Source organism: Coprinopsis cinerea, assembly GCF_000182895.1.
Source record: "Coprinopsis cinerea okayama7#130 chromosome 3 map unlocalized cont3.3, whole genome shotgun sequence".
In the NCBI taxonomy this organism is placed as follows: Eukaryota; Fungi; Basidiomycota; class Agaricomycetes; order Agaricales; family Psathyrellaceae; genus Coprinopsis; species Coprinopsis cinerea.
Genome location: NW_003307542.1, coordinates 2,369,292 through 2,385,262, shown reverse-complemented (window position 1 = coordinate 2,385,262; position 15,971 = coordinate 2,369,292). Strand labels below are relative to the sequence as shown.

The window sequence follows — 15,971 nt, the reverse complement described above, 5'->3', positions numbered from 1 at the left end:
GAGAAGCTACTCGTGAAGGTGGGGTCATGGGAACGGATGTAGTTGAAGGGGAATTGGTTGAGAAAGCCTCCTCCTTATACTCGAATTGTTCCTAGAATCCGCGCCATTAGATTCGAATAATTCGATCCAGAAAGACGAGACTTGCCAGGGGCTCATGATCGTCTTCGACAACCATAGACTCTTCAGCTTCTTGGACCTCCTTTGGCGTGTCCTCTGGAGGTTCAAGGTCAAGGACATCCCGGAGCTGCTCGTCATACGAAACGGAGATATCTGGGGCGTCTATTCCGGTGTAGACGAAACCACCGTCCTCATCGTCACTTCCATCTTGGCCATCCCCAGGCGGTGGTTGGTCTTCATCGTCACTTTCATCAAAGAGATCCTCCATTTGCTGAGAGTAATGGGAATAATCTCCAGTGTGCTGCTCGGGGTCAGACTCGACGTCTTCTTCGTCACTGTCCCCGAACCGTAGGTTGGCTGCGGAGTCTGAGGGAATGGGCGAGGACATTCTGTCGTCCATATCCAGCAGCAGACGTTCAAATGAGAATTGGTACGGCGTCGACGTGGATCTGGCGTCGACTGACGCGTTGGTGAGCAGTGCAATCAGGCGCTCACCGCCGTGCAGCGGTCGCGGTATGACTGCCTTTGTTTGGTACAGAAGCCCTTAACAAACTGACTGCACAGCTTCTAAATTGCCAGGGGCCAGTTATCTCCTCCGAGTCCCCGAGAGCGCATCCGTCCCCAACGCAATGCTTGCTCGCAAAAATGCTAGAATTGGTATGTTGAGACACTGATTAAATGTACAAGAATATGCAATTACACCACAGGAATAAAGATCAATAAGGAATGAAAGCAAGAAATCGAGTGAGAACACAGCCCTATGTGTGTCTACTAGACAAAGGGGATACCAAAGGTCCGACGAGCCCACCACGAAAAAGTCTTCTCCTCGCCACCGTGGTCATGACACTGCAGATATAGGATTATTCCGCCGCTCACGGTCACGGGCTTTAGCACCGGGACCGAATCGCTCTTGGAAGCCTATTAGCTCTTCCATGAGTTCCTCCATTTGTTTCATCGTCGAGGCTGACGACTCTTTATCAATCGTTTTGATAGGTGGAAGTGGCTGCTGTGGTTGCTGTCCTCCATTCCCTTCCTGCCCGTTTCCACCCGTTGCAGTGTTACTCGGCCCTTCTTCATCCACCAGCATAGCAGCTTCATCATCGACGCTCGTTATGCCACGGAGCTGTTGCTGTTTCAGCTCGTTTTCGAGCGCTTCTCTCCGTCGCTCGCGGTCATGAGCACTCGCCTGTTCACGTCCGACCCACTCCACCAGCGCCCGAACGCGTTTGTTCATATCGCCGACGCTCATCCGTTTGCTGGGCCATTTGACTTTGACACCGCGCTCCATCGTACGTTCGGCGCTCTCGCCCCGTGAGCCAGAAGGGTTATTTGATGGACCGGAGGGAACTTCGAGTGGCTGTGGGATGTCGGTCGGTAGTATGTGTTCCAGATGGGCCAAATAGTCGGGGAGACCCCACGAAGTCAGTAAGGGTTGTTGGGAGACGACGTAGGCGTGAGTATTGCGATAGGCTCGGGCATCAACTGCTATGGAACCAGAGTGCTGGCCGTTAGCGTTGCCGGTCCCAGATCTTCTTCCTCCCTGGTCCTGGTTAGCGATACCGGAATTGTGAGAGGTTGCATGAGACAGTGGTGGTCGTTTGGCGCCGGCACCCTTTCGGTTGCCTCCGCGTTTATTCGTTGTGGCGGTCGTGGTGGTGGTGGGTGTGGGGACTACGGAAAGATGAGAAACTGGATTTGGGTGTGAGAAGCGCTAAAACTCACCTTCTTCTCCATCGGGCGTGGCAGCTATCTCGACCGTCGTCGCCTTCCGTCCTCCCCTCTTTCCTTTGCCGCCTCCTTTGGCCGGAGCTGGAGCTTGCGAAGGAGCCTTGACGATGCCATTCATGGGGGTTTCGTCTCGCGCGATCACTGAGGGTGGGCGTTCCGATGTCGTTGAAGCAGAGCGCGTCCGTTTCTTGATAGCACTAAAAACGAATCAACAGATGTGCATTTGGAACGTAGAATGGACATACGGCTCCTCTTCGGCGCGTTTTCGTTTCTTCTTTCCGTTAGCTTGTACCTCTGAGTCCCCGTTGGCGGTCGCGGCTTCATCGTTTGTGGAGCCCTGTCCGCCGTCCTTGGCCGCCGCTGCCTCTGCAGCAGTGGCTTCAATAATCTCTTTAAACGTTTCAGCGAATTCTGCATCTCGACTGTTCATGGTATTTCTCCGCCTTGATGGTTGTTTTGCAGTGAGGGTGGGAGAGTGCGACCGGGAAACTCGGGAGGCTGCGCTGTTGTGGTGGGATGCACCTCCGCCGTGGCGTCCTTTCTTTTGCGATAGTTTCCTAGATAGGTGATGAGAAGAGGATGGATTGGGCAATGGAGAGAGACACTTACTTGAGGAGGTCGACGTGCAAGTCGGGTTTGCACTGCTCGCAATAGTAGTCGTCATCGTGGACTTGATCTTCGGATTGGTAGCCCATACATAGACCGTGTTGCCATACTTTGCAGCCTTCGCACTGTACCATGAACTCTCCGGCGTCAGGGTCGTCCTCTGTGAGGGGTGGTCAGAGCCAGGGCCAACGGCGAGAAAGCGATTGGGACGTACCAGTGCTACCGCACACACAGCGCGTAATACCCTGCTCTTCATCGTCGTTTTGGGGATCGTTTTCGTCGAGAGGGGCTGCTGGAGGCTCGTCGACGACTTCCTCCGGTGGTGGCTGCTTGTCTTTCTCCTTGCCCCTGCGCTTCCCTTTGCCGTTGGATGCCCCCTGGGTAGAACCGTTTGAGGCGACCGAGGGTGCTGAGTTAGGTTTGCGGTCATCGACTGGATCTTCAAAGTCTTCTTGTTTGGGGCGGCGAGAGCGACCATTTGTTGTGTTTGAGGCCATTGCTGAGCGCGATGAGGTGTCCTTGCCGCGGGGAGGCTGCTCAGAGTCTGGTGATTTTGAGTTGCTGGTTGAGGTTGATGGAGCTGAACGACGACCTGAACGTCTTGTCTCTCTTGGAGAAGGAGGACCCATTGTCTGGGTTGACATGGACGGGACGAGCGTTGACAAACTCCAAGTTGTGAACCCCCTTCCTCGATAACGGCCCGCCTCGAATCCCACGCTATATTTGGCCCGCCCTGGCATCAATAAAGATTTTGACTCGATCACAACCAGCTCGCTACGCTCTCTCTAAATACCCTGCACCATGCCTCCAGCAGCCACTCTGGAATATGCCTCAAATGCACCAGAACCCTTGGCCATGTACTCGCGTCTCCCAAAACACCATCTTCGTTCTGAAGACGGGACTCCAGATTATCTACGCCTGATCCTCACCGCCAAGGTCTATGATATCCTCAAGGAAACCCCTCTCGTTATGGCCACAAACCTGAGTGCAAAACTAGGCAACCAGATCTGGCTCAAGCGCGAAGACCTCCAGGAAGTCTTCAGCTTCAAGATCCGAGGCGCCTACAACTTCATGGCCAGCCTCTCAGAAGAGGAACGATGGAAGGGGGTCGTCACTTGCAGCGCGGGTTAGTGTGCGTACTAGACTGGAGATATATCTATATCATTTGTCCTCCTATTCTCTTTTGTTTCGGCTGACTCACAAAACCCCATTACAGGTAATCATGCCCAAGGTGTAGCCCTCTCAGGTGCCCGACTGGGCATCCCTTGCACTATTGTCATGCCCCAGGGAACTCCGACCATCAAGGTCCGCAATGTGGCACGCCTGGGTGCCAAAGTCGTCCTGCACGGCGTGGACTTTGACGAGGCCAAGGCCGAATGTGCACGACTCGCCTCAGCTCACAGCCTGACTTTTGTCCCACCCTACGATGATCCACTCGTCATTGCCGGGCAAGGCACAGTTGGAATGGAGATCCTAAAACAGCTGCCCGAATCCGACCAGCTCGACGGTATCTTTGCAGCTGTTGGTGGTGGAGGTTTGGTAGCCGGCATTGCTGAATATATCGATCGCATCGGAAATCCCAATAACCACGTTATTGGAGTTGAAACAATCGATGGAGATGCGATGGCACGTAGCATCGAAGCAGGACACCGCGTAACCCTCAACGAAGTCGGTCCGTTCAGTGATGGTACAGCGGTCAGGATCGTTGGTGAAGAGCCTTTCCGTATCTGCAAAAAGCTGCTCGACTCGCCTATCGTGAAGGTCGACAACGACGAGATCTGTGCTGCTATCAAGGATATCTTCGAAGGCACGTCATTCCTGATCGTCCCACCAAGCCCTTACCCTGATCATTTCGATAGAAACAAGATCCATCACCGAACCAGCAGGTGCGGTCGCCCTGGCCGGTCTAAAACGCTACATCGCAGACAACAACCTCATCGGAGCAAACAAGAAATTCGTCGTGGTTGTGAGCGGCGCCAATATGAATTTCGACAGGCTCCGGTTCGTTTCTGAGCGAGCTGAAATCGGTGAAGGCCGAGAAGCTCTCCTCAGCGTGGACATCCCTGAACGACCTGGAAGGTATGTTACCTTCCTAATTAAGCACATTCCATCCTCCGAGCCGATCTGCGCATTTCTTCACCTTTCATCTTATCTCTTTCCATCTTCTACGTTGGTTCATTTGCTCACAATCTACTTTCAGTTTCGTGGCCCTCCATTCCATCATCCACCCGCGCGCTGTCACCGAGTTCATTTATCGCTACAACATCGACGGCGACCGTGCACACGTCCTTTTGTCGTTCAAGATTGAGTCCAATTCACGTGAAACCGAAGTACAAGCTATTCTTGCTGCTCTAGAGGCGGCTGATATGAAAGGCTTGGATATGACGAACGATGAACTGGCCAAGAGCCATGTCAGGTATATGATTGGCGGGAGGCAGCAGGTGCCCAACGAAAGGATCTTCCGGTTCGGTCGGTATCGTGTTCTTTTTCTCTTCATGACTATCCAAGTGGTTTGGAGCCTATGGAACTGACATCTGCTTTGTTTACGTTCATTATAGAGTTCCCGGAAAGACCGGGCGCGCTTAGGAAGTTTTTGCTCGGCATGCAGCAAGGGTGGAACATCTCGTTATTCCATTATCGAAACCATGGAGGAGGTAACGTACTTTCTTCTTGAAACTTTTCTGGCGCCTCGCTGACCCTGACCTGTTTTGTTCTCTTCCTATGCGTTGATTGGCGCTCATGTGCGGATCGCGATAGATCTGGGCCGAGTCCTCGCTGGTATCCAGGTGCCCGAATCCGATTCAGACGCGTTCAAGGCATTCTTGGACAAGCTCGATTATTCGTATGTAGAGGAGACAGACAACCCTGTCTATGCGCGATTTTTACGGGGGTAGATCGTTAGGTGGAGTAGAGTACGGTACAGTAGAACAAACCGCCAGGATCTGGCGGAGGCAACAAGAGATCGACTGCAATGGGAGAAGTCTAAAAACATTGCAATCATATCCCTTGAATTGCAATCGGGTGGATGTACAATAATTAGAAGAAAGCGTGAAGTAAGGGAGCTGAAAAGAAAAGAAGATGCGAATGCGTCAATAAATTATTAATGCAATGGAGACGTTGCAATGAAGTGGCCGAAAGTCGAAGTCAGTTGGTCAATGCTACAGTAAAAGGCAATCAATGAATGAATGTGCATATGCAAAATGAGATGAAGAGACGAAAGACGAAGAAAGGGAAGACGAATGAGGAACGAGGGGAGAGGCCTTTCAGGCAACAAAATACAGACACGATTATAAGTGTACAGTAATGGTGAGAAGGTCGAAGGGGCTGGGTGTTGCTACAGTAGATCAATGCAAAAATGGGAAGACGAAGGTCGAAGGGGTGAAGGAGTGACTACACTATACAGGTAGGTACTAGAACCAATCGATGGCATGTGAATACATAGAATATATATGCAAGGCAACAGCGGCGGCCGAGGGTCATTAGTCGGAGTACTTTAAATCGTCACTAGGTCATTGCGATAATGTAAAAGAAACTGAGCAGGAAAATCGAAGATCGAAAAGGATGGAAGGAACCAGCGAATTGCTATGCTGGAGTGTGAACGGACAACCGAAGCTTGGGGTTGGAGAATATCCGGCGCACTGTGTTGTTGAGTTTGACGCGGAGGTTGGTGTTGCTGAGCTTGGGGCGAATGAAGTTCGCGATGGACTGGCGCTTCTTGAGGGTCGGCATGATGGGTTCTTCCACCACAGTCGGTGATGGCGAAGGAGACGCGGACCTCGACTTTGTGCGATCAAAGTTTATGATGGCGTCCACAGCCAGGGCGGTGGTAAGGCCCCTGTTGCCGATCTTGAGTCCGGATGCGCCGTACTTGTAGATCCAACCCATTTCCCAGCCACCATCTTCGCATTGAAGTGCGAGGAGCGTGCGCATATCGATCTCATTGTGAAGGCCGAGGTAGTTGCAGACGATGATGCGCATAGCGAGTGCCATTGCGTCGCCTTCAGCCCCGATGCGCTCTTGGACGCGCTCGGTGAAGAGCGGGCGCAGGCGCTGGATGTCCTCGTCGTCGGTGCAGTCGAGAAGCCGGTGGAAGCAGTAGAGGAAGCATTCGGCGTTCATGTAGTATCGTGTCCCATCGAGATAAGCGCGGTTGAGGAGGACTTCGGAAACCCATTCGAGCGTCTTGCGGAGTTCCTCGCCACGTCCGTAGGTGTAGAAGAAGGTCAACGCATTGACACATACGACGGGGTCGAATCGCGGTCGACGGTGATCGAAGTATGTCTGTAGATGCGGATACGGTTAAAATGTTTGATTAGCATTTTGTGGTATATTTGGATCGTGTAAAGACTCACTTGAATGATGCCGTCCGAGTCAACGTACTGGAGCATTTCATCCATTACGGAATGCGCAGTTGAGAAATTGCGCTTCATCACCGTCAAACCGAGCGATGTCGTGTCAATGTCGAAGGGGAACGCTTCGGTGGTGAGCTGTCCTTTTCCACCTGTAACAAAAGATCGTTAGCATCAAACAGCATTGTCAGAATGCATGCTACTTGATACTTACCATGGAAGAAATTCCATGTGCGGTCGTGTTCGACGAGATCAACCAAATCACTATCAGAGAAAAGTCAGTTAAGGGCTGTGTCCAGGGTTGCTGCTAATACTTACCGGTCGTTGGTCAATTCCAAGATGAGCAGTTGGGCAAAGTTCTCGTGGAGGACAACTTCCGGCTGCTTCTCTGTTCGTGCCGTCACCGATTTATGGTTCTTGGCGTGGGCTGCGAGATATGTCCTTCCTCGAGTGACCGGATCACCAAGGAGGTTGCGGAGAGCCCGCTTGACTTTGTCCCGATCGTCGAATTGAATCCCATGGAAGCCGAGTGAGCGAGCAGAGAGGACGTTCTCCAGCTTGTCATCGATGAAGATGGTATGTCGTGGCTCGATACCGGTTTCCCGGATGACGTGCCTGTAGAACCCAAGGTGTGGCTTCCGTTCGCCTGCAGCCGCAGAAGTAAAGATCTGCTCGAACATCGACCAGTCATCCAGAGTCTTCTCGAGCATCACCCAGTCAGGTGCGGAGATGTTGGACATGGCAAAGAGTCGTAGTGATGGGTTGGCTTCCTTCAAGTCGCGGATGAGGTCGAACATTTCGGTGTCGGGTCTGAGGGATGCCGTGGCTTGCTCAAAGGCAAGTGCGATGTCGTTGGCAGGAATGTCAAATTCCTCGCTCACGCGTCGATAGCATTCCTCTTGTGATAGAAGGCCTCGCTCGTAGTCGAACCAGGTTGGTGTTGACAGGATAGCTTTGAGTGTCCGTGGAGAGACACAAGTTTTCGTGTCGCTTGACCAGGTAAAGAGGACGTCACCAAGGTCGAAGACGATGTTGGAGAAGTGATTGGAGCCGACCATGGTGGCTGGGTGAGGGGGTAGGGGAAAATTAAAGGGAAGGAAATGTCGGGTAAGCCGCTACTGAGGTTGAAAGGTTTTTGGGTTGGGTTTATATACCCATGTTGGCAAGATTGGGTACGCGATGGGATCTAGGGATGGGAAGCTGAACCGAGGTGGTTCAACCTGGTTCGTTTTACGAGAGGGGTTATCGGGGAGCGTATCCTTTTGTCACTTACACTGCCAGCGACTTGACATCACCTCACCATTGTCTCAGGGATATCAACAGGCCTTCCAAGCTTTTGACTTGGGACGTTTTCTTCCAAAGATTATCGTGGAGCGTCAGAGAATGAAGCTTCCACAGAACAGACGACGCTCATCGATACAGCAGAAACACAGTCCCAACAAATCATCGACCCTTTCTGCAGAAGACCTAAAGCCTTCGAAGGTCTTGGCTTAGACGTGATTATGAGGTGGATACGCGTCGCAGAATGAGGAAGGGTGCTGGCGAAGAAAGAGGCCGACGAACAATAGCGAGACCTGTTTTCGGCAGCGTGGATAGAGAGCCAGGGTTGACGAAGAATTCAGAAATCGGTTTGCCGCCGTTGGATTTGGAAGAGATCTTGAATGAGATTTGACCGGAAGTATAAAAAGAGATATAAAAAGGCCGAATAATGATAGGAACCGAGGCGTTCCAAGTATGACATATACGCGGTGTCGTCCGGACGGGAGTCGCGTGGCTGTAAATCGCGTTGAAGATTTAGGTTTAGAGGGAAAGTGTTGCTAGTTGTACAGGGTCGCGTAGGAAGATCGATCTCGCCGAGCGAGGCTGTTTACTCGAACACGGGTTCTTTCAACGGTTCAGTACCAGTTGTCCCAGGTTTCATATCAGTGATTAATGCCAGCCTTGATTGTTTGGGGCTTAAGCTGTGGTCCAAGAGAGAGCCTACAGGCCTCATTATCCGGTCATTATGAACAAGAACAAATGTGGCCAAAATTGTATTTGTTCTAGATAGCGCTCGAGCGAAAAGGTCGGGGCGTCAAAACGGTTAGTCTTCGCCGGTAACCTGCCCTGTTGGCAAGAATGAATGAGCGTGGGTGCTCTACTCCAATGAAAGCGGAATTCGCCCTTGGACCGTAGCTTGACCACGGGGTGCTACTCCATGCGATATAGCAGGGTCGTTTATCCGTAGGAAGTGGATCGTAGAACATCGGCGTAATCAAATCATGAAGGCGACCTGATGAAGTTGGGTAGCACTGGGCGAATGAATCATTAAGCCGGAACAATTCACTTACTCCAAGAAGAACCGTCAAAGGCGCTCATGGCGGGCAGCGCTGCGAATAAGCCAGGACAAGCCTGAGCCAGGGGACAACAGTTCGAAATCATCCGTTAACCTTTTTTAGGGATCGCGATGGAAAAATATGACTGTAAAACGTTCCCAGTCATGGGAACGACGAGTCAGCGAGAGCTTCCATTCACTGGGATTGACTAGAAGATTGACCGCCGGCATTGCCCCATCGAATACATACCTACGCCGACAATGTTGCCAACGCGGCAGATATATTGGCAAGGGGGGTTAGGTTAACGCGAACTAGGGCGAACTATATCCGTATCTAGCAGCTGTTAGCAAACTTCCAAGTTCGTTTCTTTAGAGAGTGCACCTGTGCGAAGTCAACCAAATTCCACCTGGTCCAGGTACCGGTGTTCCAATACACCGCGGCCGTGCAAGTCCGTCACAATTAGCGTTGGTGCATGGCAAATGAGCAGGTAATACTCGTCAATTAGAGAGGAGCCAATGTGATATCACACACTGTTCAGGGCAGCCAGGATATTCGTTCGAGAAACAAAAAAAAGTAGAATCTCTATTTCAGTCCAGGGAATGGGCCAAAACGGGTCACAGGCATGTATATGTAGGAAGGTCCGAGGGTCCTTGGATGGTATGAGTGAATGTGCTCTTTCGCAGAGGGGACAATGGCCAACCTCATAATTAATGGTGGTGGTGGGACGATTCTGGGGATTTCGACAAAACATAATTGTCTACAGCGACGTAGGCTGTGAATGCTACGACAGCGATGCCGAATCCGGGAAAAAGGCTTCGGAACATGACGCGATTGGAGAAAACTGGGCTCTTGCGCCAGGCCTCTCGTTTGGCCCAAGGATCCCGGTAGATGAGTGGTTGTTGCGACATGGCTGCGAGAGGGTCAGCGACAACAGGAGACGGACGGTGGAGGCAGCGAGCTCACCGTTGGGTGTGTGGAGGACCGAGGTTGAGTGTATCCGTGGGAAAGGGGGTGTGGTCACGACGTTTGTGTTTAGGGCAGGCTTGACCGACTTCGAAGTTTTTGATGGGCTGTGGTTGGCCCTTCATTCCTAACTCTGTTTCTTACCTTCATAATTCGCCCTTTCGCCTCATTCTCTTGTTCTTCCATTCATTTATCCGCTAATCCACATGTCTGGCGACTCACAAATGCTTTCCGACGACGAGCGGCCATTGGCTCCCAACACCGACGCTAACGGTCAACCGCCTGCGAATGGCAATGGTGGTTTAAACGGCCACCTCAGTGATGTGTCCATGAGCGACGACGACGATGTCCCTCTGGTGCGCGAACCACATACATTATTGCCTCTACATACATGTATTTATTCCTTGGTGAAACCAGTCACAGACGACTGCTACGCGTAAATCCGAGCCTGAGGGTCGTCCCTCACGCAGTCTCAAGCGCAAGAAGCCTGTTTACGCAGATTCGTCATCCAGCGACGACGACGTTCCACTAGCCTCGTCCCCCGTGAAAGCAGCTCGGGCCAATGGGAGAGCCAAGGCAGTTAAGAAGGAGGAGGACAGTGATGACGCCAGCGCAGTGGCTACCAGCACCAGCAGCAGGAAGCGGGGGAAGGGTACTAACGGGAAGCAGCCGCCAAAGAAGAGGGCTGTTGCTCAGTCCCCTCCTGAATCCCAGTCCTCGGAGGAGGAGGATGCGCCACCTGCTAAACCAACCCGTAAGCGGAAGGTCAAGGCCGAGTCAGACTCGGACGATGCACCACCTGCGAAGAAACCAGCCACCAAGTCTCGGAAGAGGGTGAAGAAAGAGGAGGAAGACGATGAACCTGAGGCCAAGCCTTCGGCATCGAAAGCCAATGGGAAAGTCAAGAAGGAGGAGCCTGCTTCGCCTGTAAAGGGTAAGGGCAAGAAAGGCAAACAGAAGGAAGAGGAGGAGGAAGAGGAAGAAGAGGTCTTCAAGTGGTGGGAAGCTGGGGATGTCAACGGCGATGGCACTCAGAAATGGGAGACTTTGGAGCATAACGGTGTCTACTTCCCTCCACCGTACGAGGCGCTCCCGAAGCACGTTAAGATGAAGTATAATGGTATGTTTCCACCACCACGGGAGCCACCGATTCGATGTTCACGCGTTATTTCAGGCAAAGACGTGGACCTCTCTATCGAGGCCGAGGAAGTGGCAGGTTTCTACGGCGCACTGCTAGAAACAGATCATGCAAAGGACGCCACCTTCAACAAGAACTTCTTCACGGACTTCAAGAAGGTGCTCGAGAAGTACCCTCCAGTACGTATACTGACTTTCTGAGATAGATGGACAGCTGACATACCTGGATTTCAGCGTTGCGGAACCAAGATTACCACCTTCGAATTATGTGACTTCCGGCCTATGTTTGAGTATTTCGAGGCTGAAAAGGCCAAGAGGAAGGCAATGACGAACGAGGAGAAGAAGGCTGCGAAGAAGAAGAAAGACGAGCTGGAAGAGAAGTACAAGACCTGTGTCATGGACGGACGGAAGGAGAAGGTTGGCAACTTCAGGATTGAACCTCCTGGCCTATTCCGTGGTCGTGGTGAACATCCAAAGAAGGGCTCGCTCAAGGTCAGTCGTTCCCCCCATTGTCTGTAACTTGGCTTAAACTAGTCCAGAAACGCGTTTACCCTGAGGATATCACTATCAACATCGGGAAAGAGGCAAAGATTCCTGTTCCCAACATTCCTGGCAAATGGAAGAAGGTTATTCACGACAACACGGTCACTTGGTTAGCGACTTGGACCGAGAACATCAATAACAGTCACAAATACGTCTTCCTCGCTGCGGGAAGTCGTTTGAAGGGTCAAAGTGATATGCAGAAGTTCGAGAAGGCCCGTGAACTCAAGGTCTGTTTCACCTGTCCATCCATACACAGCGTTGACCGTCGTTACAGGACCACATTGAGAAGATCCGAGCGGATTACACCGAAGACCTTAGAAATAAGGTCATGGCTCACCGTCAACGAGCGACTGCGATGTATTTCATCGATAAGCTTGCCCTTCGAGCGGGTAACGAGAAGGGCGAGGACGAGGCGGACACAGTTGGCTGCTGTTCCCTTCGTTGTGAACACGTCACCCTCCGGCCACCTAACGAGATCGTGTTCGACTTCTTGGGTAAAGACTCTATCCGTTACTTCAAGGAAGTCCCTGTCGATGCGCAAGTTTTCAAGAATATCCGTATCTTCAAAGAAGGGAAGGAACTGGAAGACAACCTTTTCGATCGAGTTACTGTGGGTGTTCTGTCATCCGATTTTTCCAACCAGACTTACTAATGTCCTACCAGACCGCAGGCTTGAATAAGCACCTGACCTCCTACATGAAGGGACTTACTGCGAAAGTCTTCCGTACTTACAATGCGTCGTCGACCTTCCAGCGTCTTCTGGACGAGGAGGACCTGACGAATGCAACCATACAGGAGAAGATCAATGCGTACAATAAGGCCAATCGCATGGTCGCCATCCTATGTAACCATCAACGTGCCGCCCCCAAGACCCACGATCAATCTATGGAGAAGATGAGGTATAAGGCAGGTTCACGTTGATTGAGCAACTTGGCTCCTCGCTAACCTCGCTACGTTCATCATAGCTCCGGTCGTTGAAGTACGACCGCATGAAGCTGCGGCATGTCTTGGTTACGCAAGAGCCCAAGATGAAAAAGAACAAGAAGTACACTCAGGAGGAGTCCGACATAGATGACGATTGGATAGAGAAGCACGAGGAATCGCTCAAGGAGAAAGAAATAGAGAAGGCGGAGAAGAAGTTCGAGAAAGAGAATGAGAAGTTGGAGGCCGAAGGCAAAGACAAGCAGAAGAAGTCGGTCTTGAAGGAGCGCATTGAGGCTATCGAAGAGGAGTTTGAGAGACTGGCTCAGGAAAGAGGCACAGGCAAGGCGACCTTGAAGCGGGAGCGCCCCACCGAGAAACTGGAGGAAATGATCGAGAAGTTGGATGATAGGATCAAGACCTTCAAACTCCAGATGATCGACCGTGACGAGGGCAAGGAGGTCGCTTTGGGCACGAGGTAAATGCAATTATTCTCGTGGTATTCGTCTCGCCGCTGACATCTCTTGCCGTGTTACAGTAAAATTAACTACCTAGATCCTAGGTTAGTTGTTGTCTACAACATGCTTCGGCTCTGCTGACGTTGCTTTCTAGAATTACCGTGGCATGGGCTAGCGCCAACAAAGTTCCCATCGAGAAGATGTTCTCGAAGACTTTGCTTGAGAAATGTACGTGTCTGCTCCGATCTTTAGTTATTGTGCTCAACAAGGTTCTAGTCCCTTGGGCTATGGGCGTCGACGATGACTGGAAGTTCTGAGCTCGTATCGAAACTGACTTTGCTCTGTCTGCTCTTCGCTGTTGTCCGAGCTGGTTTAAGCCGGACTGAACTGTATTTATGCCTATTTCGCTAGCACGCCTTGTGTTGTTGTTTTAATATTTAGCTTAGAATTGATTTTCAACGTGGACTTGAATCGTTTCTTATGAAGGAAGCTGTCATGCGATTTCTCTGTTTTGTGTGAGTGTGTTGTTTGGTCGCCAAATAAGGCAGCAGCATAGTTCTCGGCCTCGCTGTACCTTTGATTTCTTCGTCCACGTAGCCATGAGCCGCTTCAATGCGCCAGCTGGTCAATCCCTTTTTGCTTCAAAACTCGCCTATGAAGCTCTAGAAATCGAGTCTGGTGAAGAAAGTGAAGAGGAAATTGTCCAGGAGGAGCCAGCTCAATCCAGGTAATTCAGCTCCGTCGCGTCATTTTTGACAATTCAAAGTTCTCACTGATTCCCCTTAGTGCCCCGGAGGAGCCTCCAAAGCCTACCAAGTCGGCTTTGAAGAAGGCTAGTCGCCTTGCCCGTCAGGAACGCAGGCAACAAGAAAAGGCAGAGAGGTCCAGAGCCCGAGCTGCTGCCAAGCAAGCCGCTTCGCAATCCCCCTCGACGCCCTCGACACCTCTAGAGACACCTACGTCGGCGAGCAGGTCGGAAAGCGGTGTAGATGAAACGCCTGCAGCCCCTGTGAAGTTGGAGACGCCTGTCGCCGCGGCTCCACCTCCACCAGCGGTCGTCGCGGAAGCAAAACCAAAGGACGAGAAACCAATCCCATCGCGCCCTGCTTCCAATGGCAACATCAACGGCCATGTCCACCAGGAATTGGCCCAACCAACACCCCCGCCAGCTAACGAAGAAGCGAAGACGCCAGCGCCTTCCGCACAACCGAAAGCAGCAGCGGTACCTACCAAAGCACCACCAGTCGCCGTCATCGAACCGCTAAAACAACCTGTGGTCAAACCCGTTGCACATCCTCCAGCACCAGTTGACGAAGAACAGGTGAAGAAAAGACAAAATGTTGTTGAACGTGTCATTTGGACGTTCGTCATGATCTTTGGATTCATTGGTACGGACCCATGCGAGGGTGGATATACCATTTCCGCTGACGATGCCGTTATTATGCAGGTCTTCTGCTCATGGGTCACGCGTATATGATTGTGCTGGTCATGCTCTGCTCGACTCTGGTATACCGTGAAGTGACGGCACTCTTCTCGCTCAAGTCAGCGGACCAGAAGGAGAACAAACCTGAGTTGAAGGGCAAAGACCCCTGGAGCAAGACGTTGAATTGGTACTTTTTCGCTGTCACCAACTACTTCCTGTATGGTGAAAGCATCATCTACTACTTCAAGGTACGTCGCCACTGTGGGTACGAGAACGATAACTAATTGTCAACTTCACAGCATGTCGTATTCGCAGATGCTCAGCTTCTCCCCTTCGCTACCAACCACCGAATGATCAGCTTCACCCTCTACATCATCGGTTTCATGGGCTTCGTCATGTCTCTCAAAAAGGGATACCTGAAGCAACAATTCGGCCTCTTCTGCTGGGTCCACATGAGTTTGCTCATTATCGTGTTTTCGAGGTAAGCATCCCTCATACTGTGCTGTTTTTCGTCGCTCATTCTTTATCTAGCCACTTCATCATCAACAATATCCTTGAAGGTCTGATTTGGTTCTGGGTTCCCGCTTCCCTCGTTGTTTGCAACGACTGCTTCGCCTACATCTGGGGTAAGACAATGGGGCGAACACCCTTGATCAAGCTCTCTCCCAAAAAGACTGTGGAAGGCTTCGTTGGCGCCTTCTTCAGCACTATTATCTTTGCTGTGTTGTGGGGAACCTACTTCATGCGATTCAACTACATGATCTGCCCCGTCCACGACCTCGGAACCAACGCGTTCACTGCGATGTCCTGCAACCCGAACCCGGTCTTCATCTGGCGAAGTTTGGAATTGTGGAAGCCCCTGTCTGTCGCGCTCGGCACTATTGTACGTTGGATGCTACTGTTCCCGTTGTATGTGGTTCTGAATACCTCATTCCTTTATCCAGTCTGGCCAGTCCATCACCTCCATTTCTTACGCTCCGTACCAACTCCACCTCCTCGTGCTGGCCTGTTTCGCCTCTCTTGTTGCTCCTTTCGGAGGCTTCTTTGCATCGGGTTTCAAGCGTGCCTTCGACATCAAGGACTTCGGCCAAAGTATTCCAGGCCATGGTGGAATGACGGACCGCATGGATTGCCAGTAAGCAGAATCTATCATTTAATCAGGACTTGCCGTTCATGCTTCCTTCTAGGTTCCTCATGGGCGTCTTCACCTATGTTTACTACAGCAGCTTGATCCGTCAAAATAACGTCACGGTCGGAGGCATCCTGCAAACCATCGTTAGCAACCTCACCGTCGATGAGCAACTAGAGCTCATCGGTGATCTCGTACGCTACTTGGAAAAGCAAGGCATCGCCGTTCCCCGATGATCTTTAAACCCTTTGGAGACTGGACTCTGACGTTTGTTTGGTACTA

General features: G+C 51.5%; 7 protein-coding genes across 7 annotated transcripts; 3 read left to right on the top strand and 4 right to left on the bottom strand.

The window, feature by feature from the left end:
* Positions 1 to 106: 106 nt before the first annotated feature.
* On the bottom strand, positions 107 to 505 carry CC1G_14234 (hypothetical protein; the record flags this gene model as incomplete). The annotated part of the gene is made up of 1 exon (XM_002911657.1): positions 107 to 505. The coding sequence occupies one exon, from the start codon at positions 503 to 505 to the stop codon at positions 107 to 109; it is 399 nt and encodes a 132-aa protein (XP_002911703.1).
* Positions 506 to 955: 450 nt separating this feature from the next.
* On the bottom strand, positions 956 to 3,111 carry CC1G_14233 (hypothetical protein; the record flags this gene model as incomplete). The annotated part of the gene is made up of 5 exons (XM_002911656.1): positions 2,666 to 3,111; positions 2,455 to 2,611; positions 2,091 to 2,402; positions 1,840 to 2,042; positions 956 to 1,788 (listed from the first exon to the last, which is right to left on the bottom strand). Exons 1-5 carry the CDS (start codon positions 3,093 to 3,095, stop codon positions 956 to 958), a joined length of 1,935 nt encoding a protein of 644 aa, XP_002911702.1. The 5' UTR covers positions 3,096 to 3,111.
* A 141-nt stretch (positions 3,112 to 3,252) lies between these two features.
* Positions 3,253 to 5,483, top strand: CC1G_06863 (threonine ammonia-lyase; the record flags this gene model as incomplete). The annotated part of the gene is made up of 6 exons (XM_001830545.2): positions 3,253 to 3,577; positions 3,668 to 4,258; positions 4,311 to 4,530; positions 4,652 to 4,920; positions 5,010 to 5,105; positions 5,209 to 5,483. 6 exons carry the CDS (start codon positions 3,253 to 3,255, stop codon positions 5,343 to 5,345), a joined length of 1,638 nt encoding a protein of 545 aa, XP_001830597.2. The 3' UTR covers positions 5,346 to 5,483.
* Positions 5,484 to 6,033: 550 nt separating this feature from the next.
* On the bottom strand, positions 6,034 to 7,858 carry CC1G_06862 (hypothetical protein; the record flags this gene model as incomplete). Its single annotated transcript, XM_001830544.1, has 4 exons — positions 6,034 to 6,732; positions 6,804 to 6,952; positions 7,015 to 7,064; positions 7,119 to 7,858. The coding sequence occupies 4 exons, from the start codon at positions 7,856 to 7,858 to the stop codon at positions 6,034 to 6,036; spliced, it is 1,638 nt and encodes a 545-aa protein (XP_001830596.1).
* Positions 7,859 to 9,822: 1,964 nt separating this feature from the next.
* Positions 9,823 to 10,023, bottom strand: CC1G_14232 (hypothetical protein; the record flags this gene model as incomplete). Its single annotated transcript, XM_002911655.1, has 1 exon — positions 9,823 to 10,023. The coding sequence occupies one exon, from the start codon at positions 10,021 to 10,023 to the stop codon at positions 9,823 to 9,825; it is 201 nt and encodes a 66-aa protein (XP_002911701.1).
* A 261-nt stretch (positions 10,024 to 10,284) lies between these two features.
* CC1G_06861 (topoisomerase I) lies at positions 10,285 to 13,608 on the top strand (the record flags this gene model as incomplete). The annotated part of the gene is made up of 11 exons (XM_001830543.2): positions 10,285 to 10,434; positions 10,496 to 11,198; positions 11,253 to 11,395; positions 11,450 to 11,707; positions 11,755 to 11,985; positions 12,033 to 12,368; positions 12,422 to 12,589; positions 12,724 to 13,157; positions 13,218 to 13,241; positions 13,292 to 13,365; positions 13,414 to 13,608. The coding sequence occupies 11 exons, from the start codon at positions 10,285 to 10,287 to the stop codon at positions 13,452 to 13,454; spliced, it is 2,562 nt and encodes an 853-aa protein (XP_001830595.2). The 3' UTR covers positions 13,455 to 13,608.
* A 128-nt stretch (positions 13,609 to 13,736) lies between these two features.
* On the top strand, positions 13,737 to 15,925 carry CC1G_06860 (phosphatidate cytidylyltransferase; the record flags this gene model as incomplete). Its single annotated transcript, XM_001830542.1, has 7 exons — positions 13,737 to 13,864; positions 13,924 to 14,525; positions 14,585 to 14,808; positions 14,860 to 15,041; positions 15,092 to 15,443; positions 15,505 to 15,695; positions 15,748 to 15,925. The coding sequence occupies 7 exons, from the start codon at positions 13,737 to 13,739 to the stop codon at positions 15,923 to 15,925; spliced, it is 1,857 nt and encodes a 618-aa protein (XP_001830594.1).
* Positions 15,926 to 15,971: the final 46 nt, after the last annotated feature.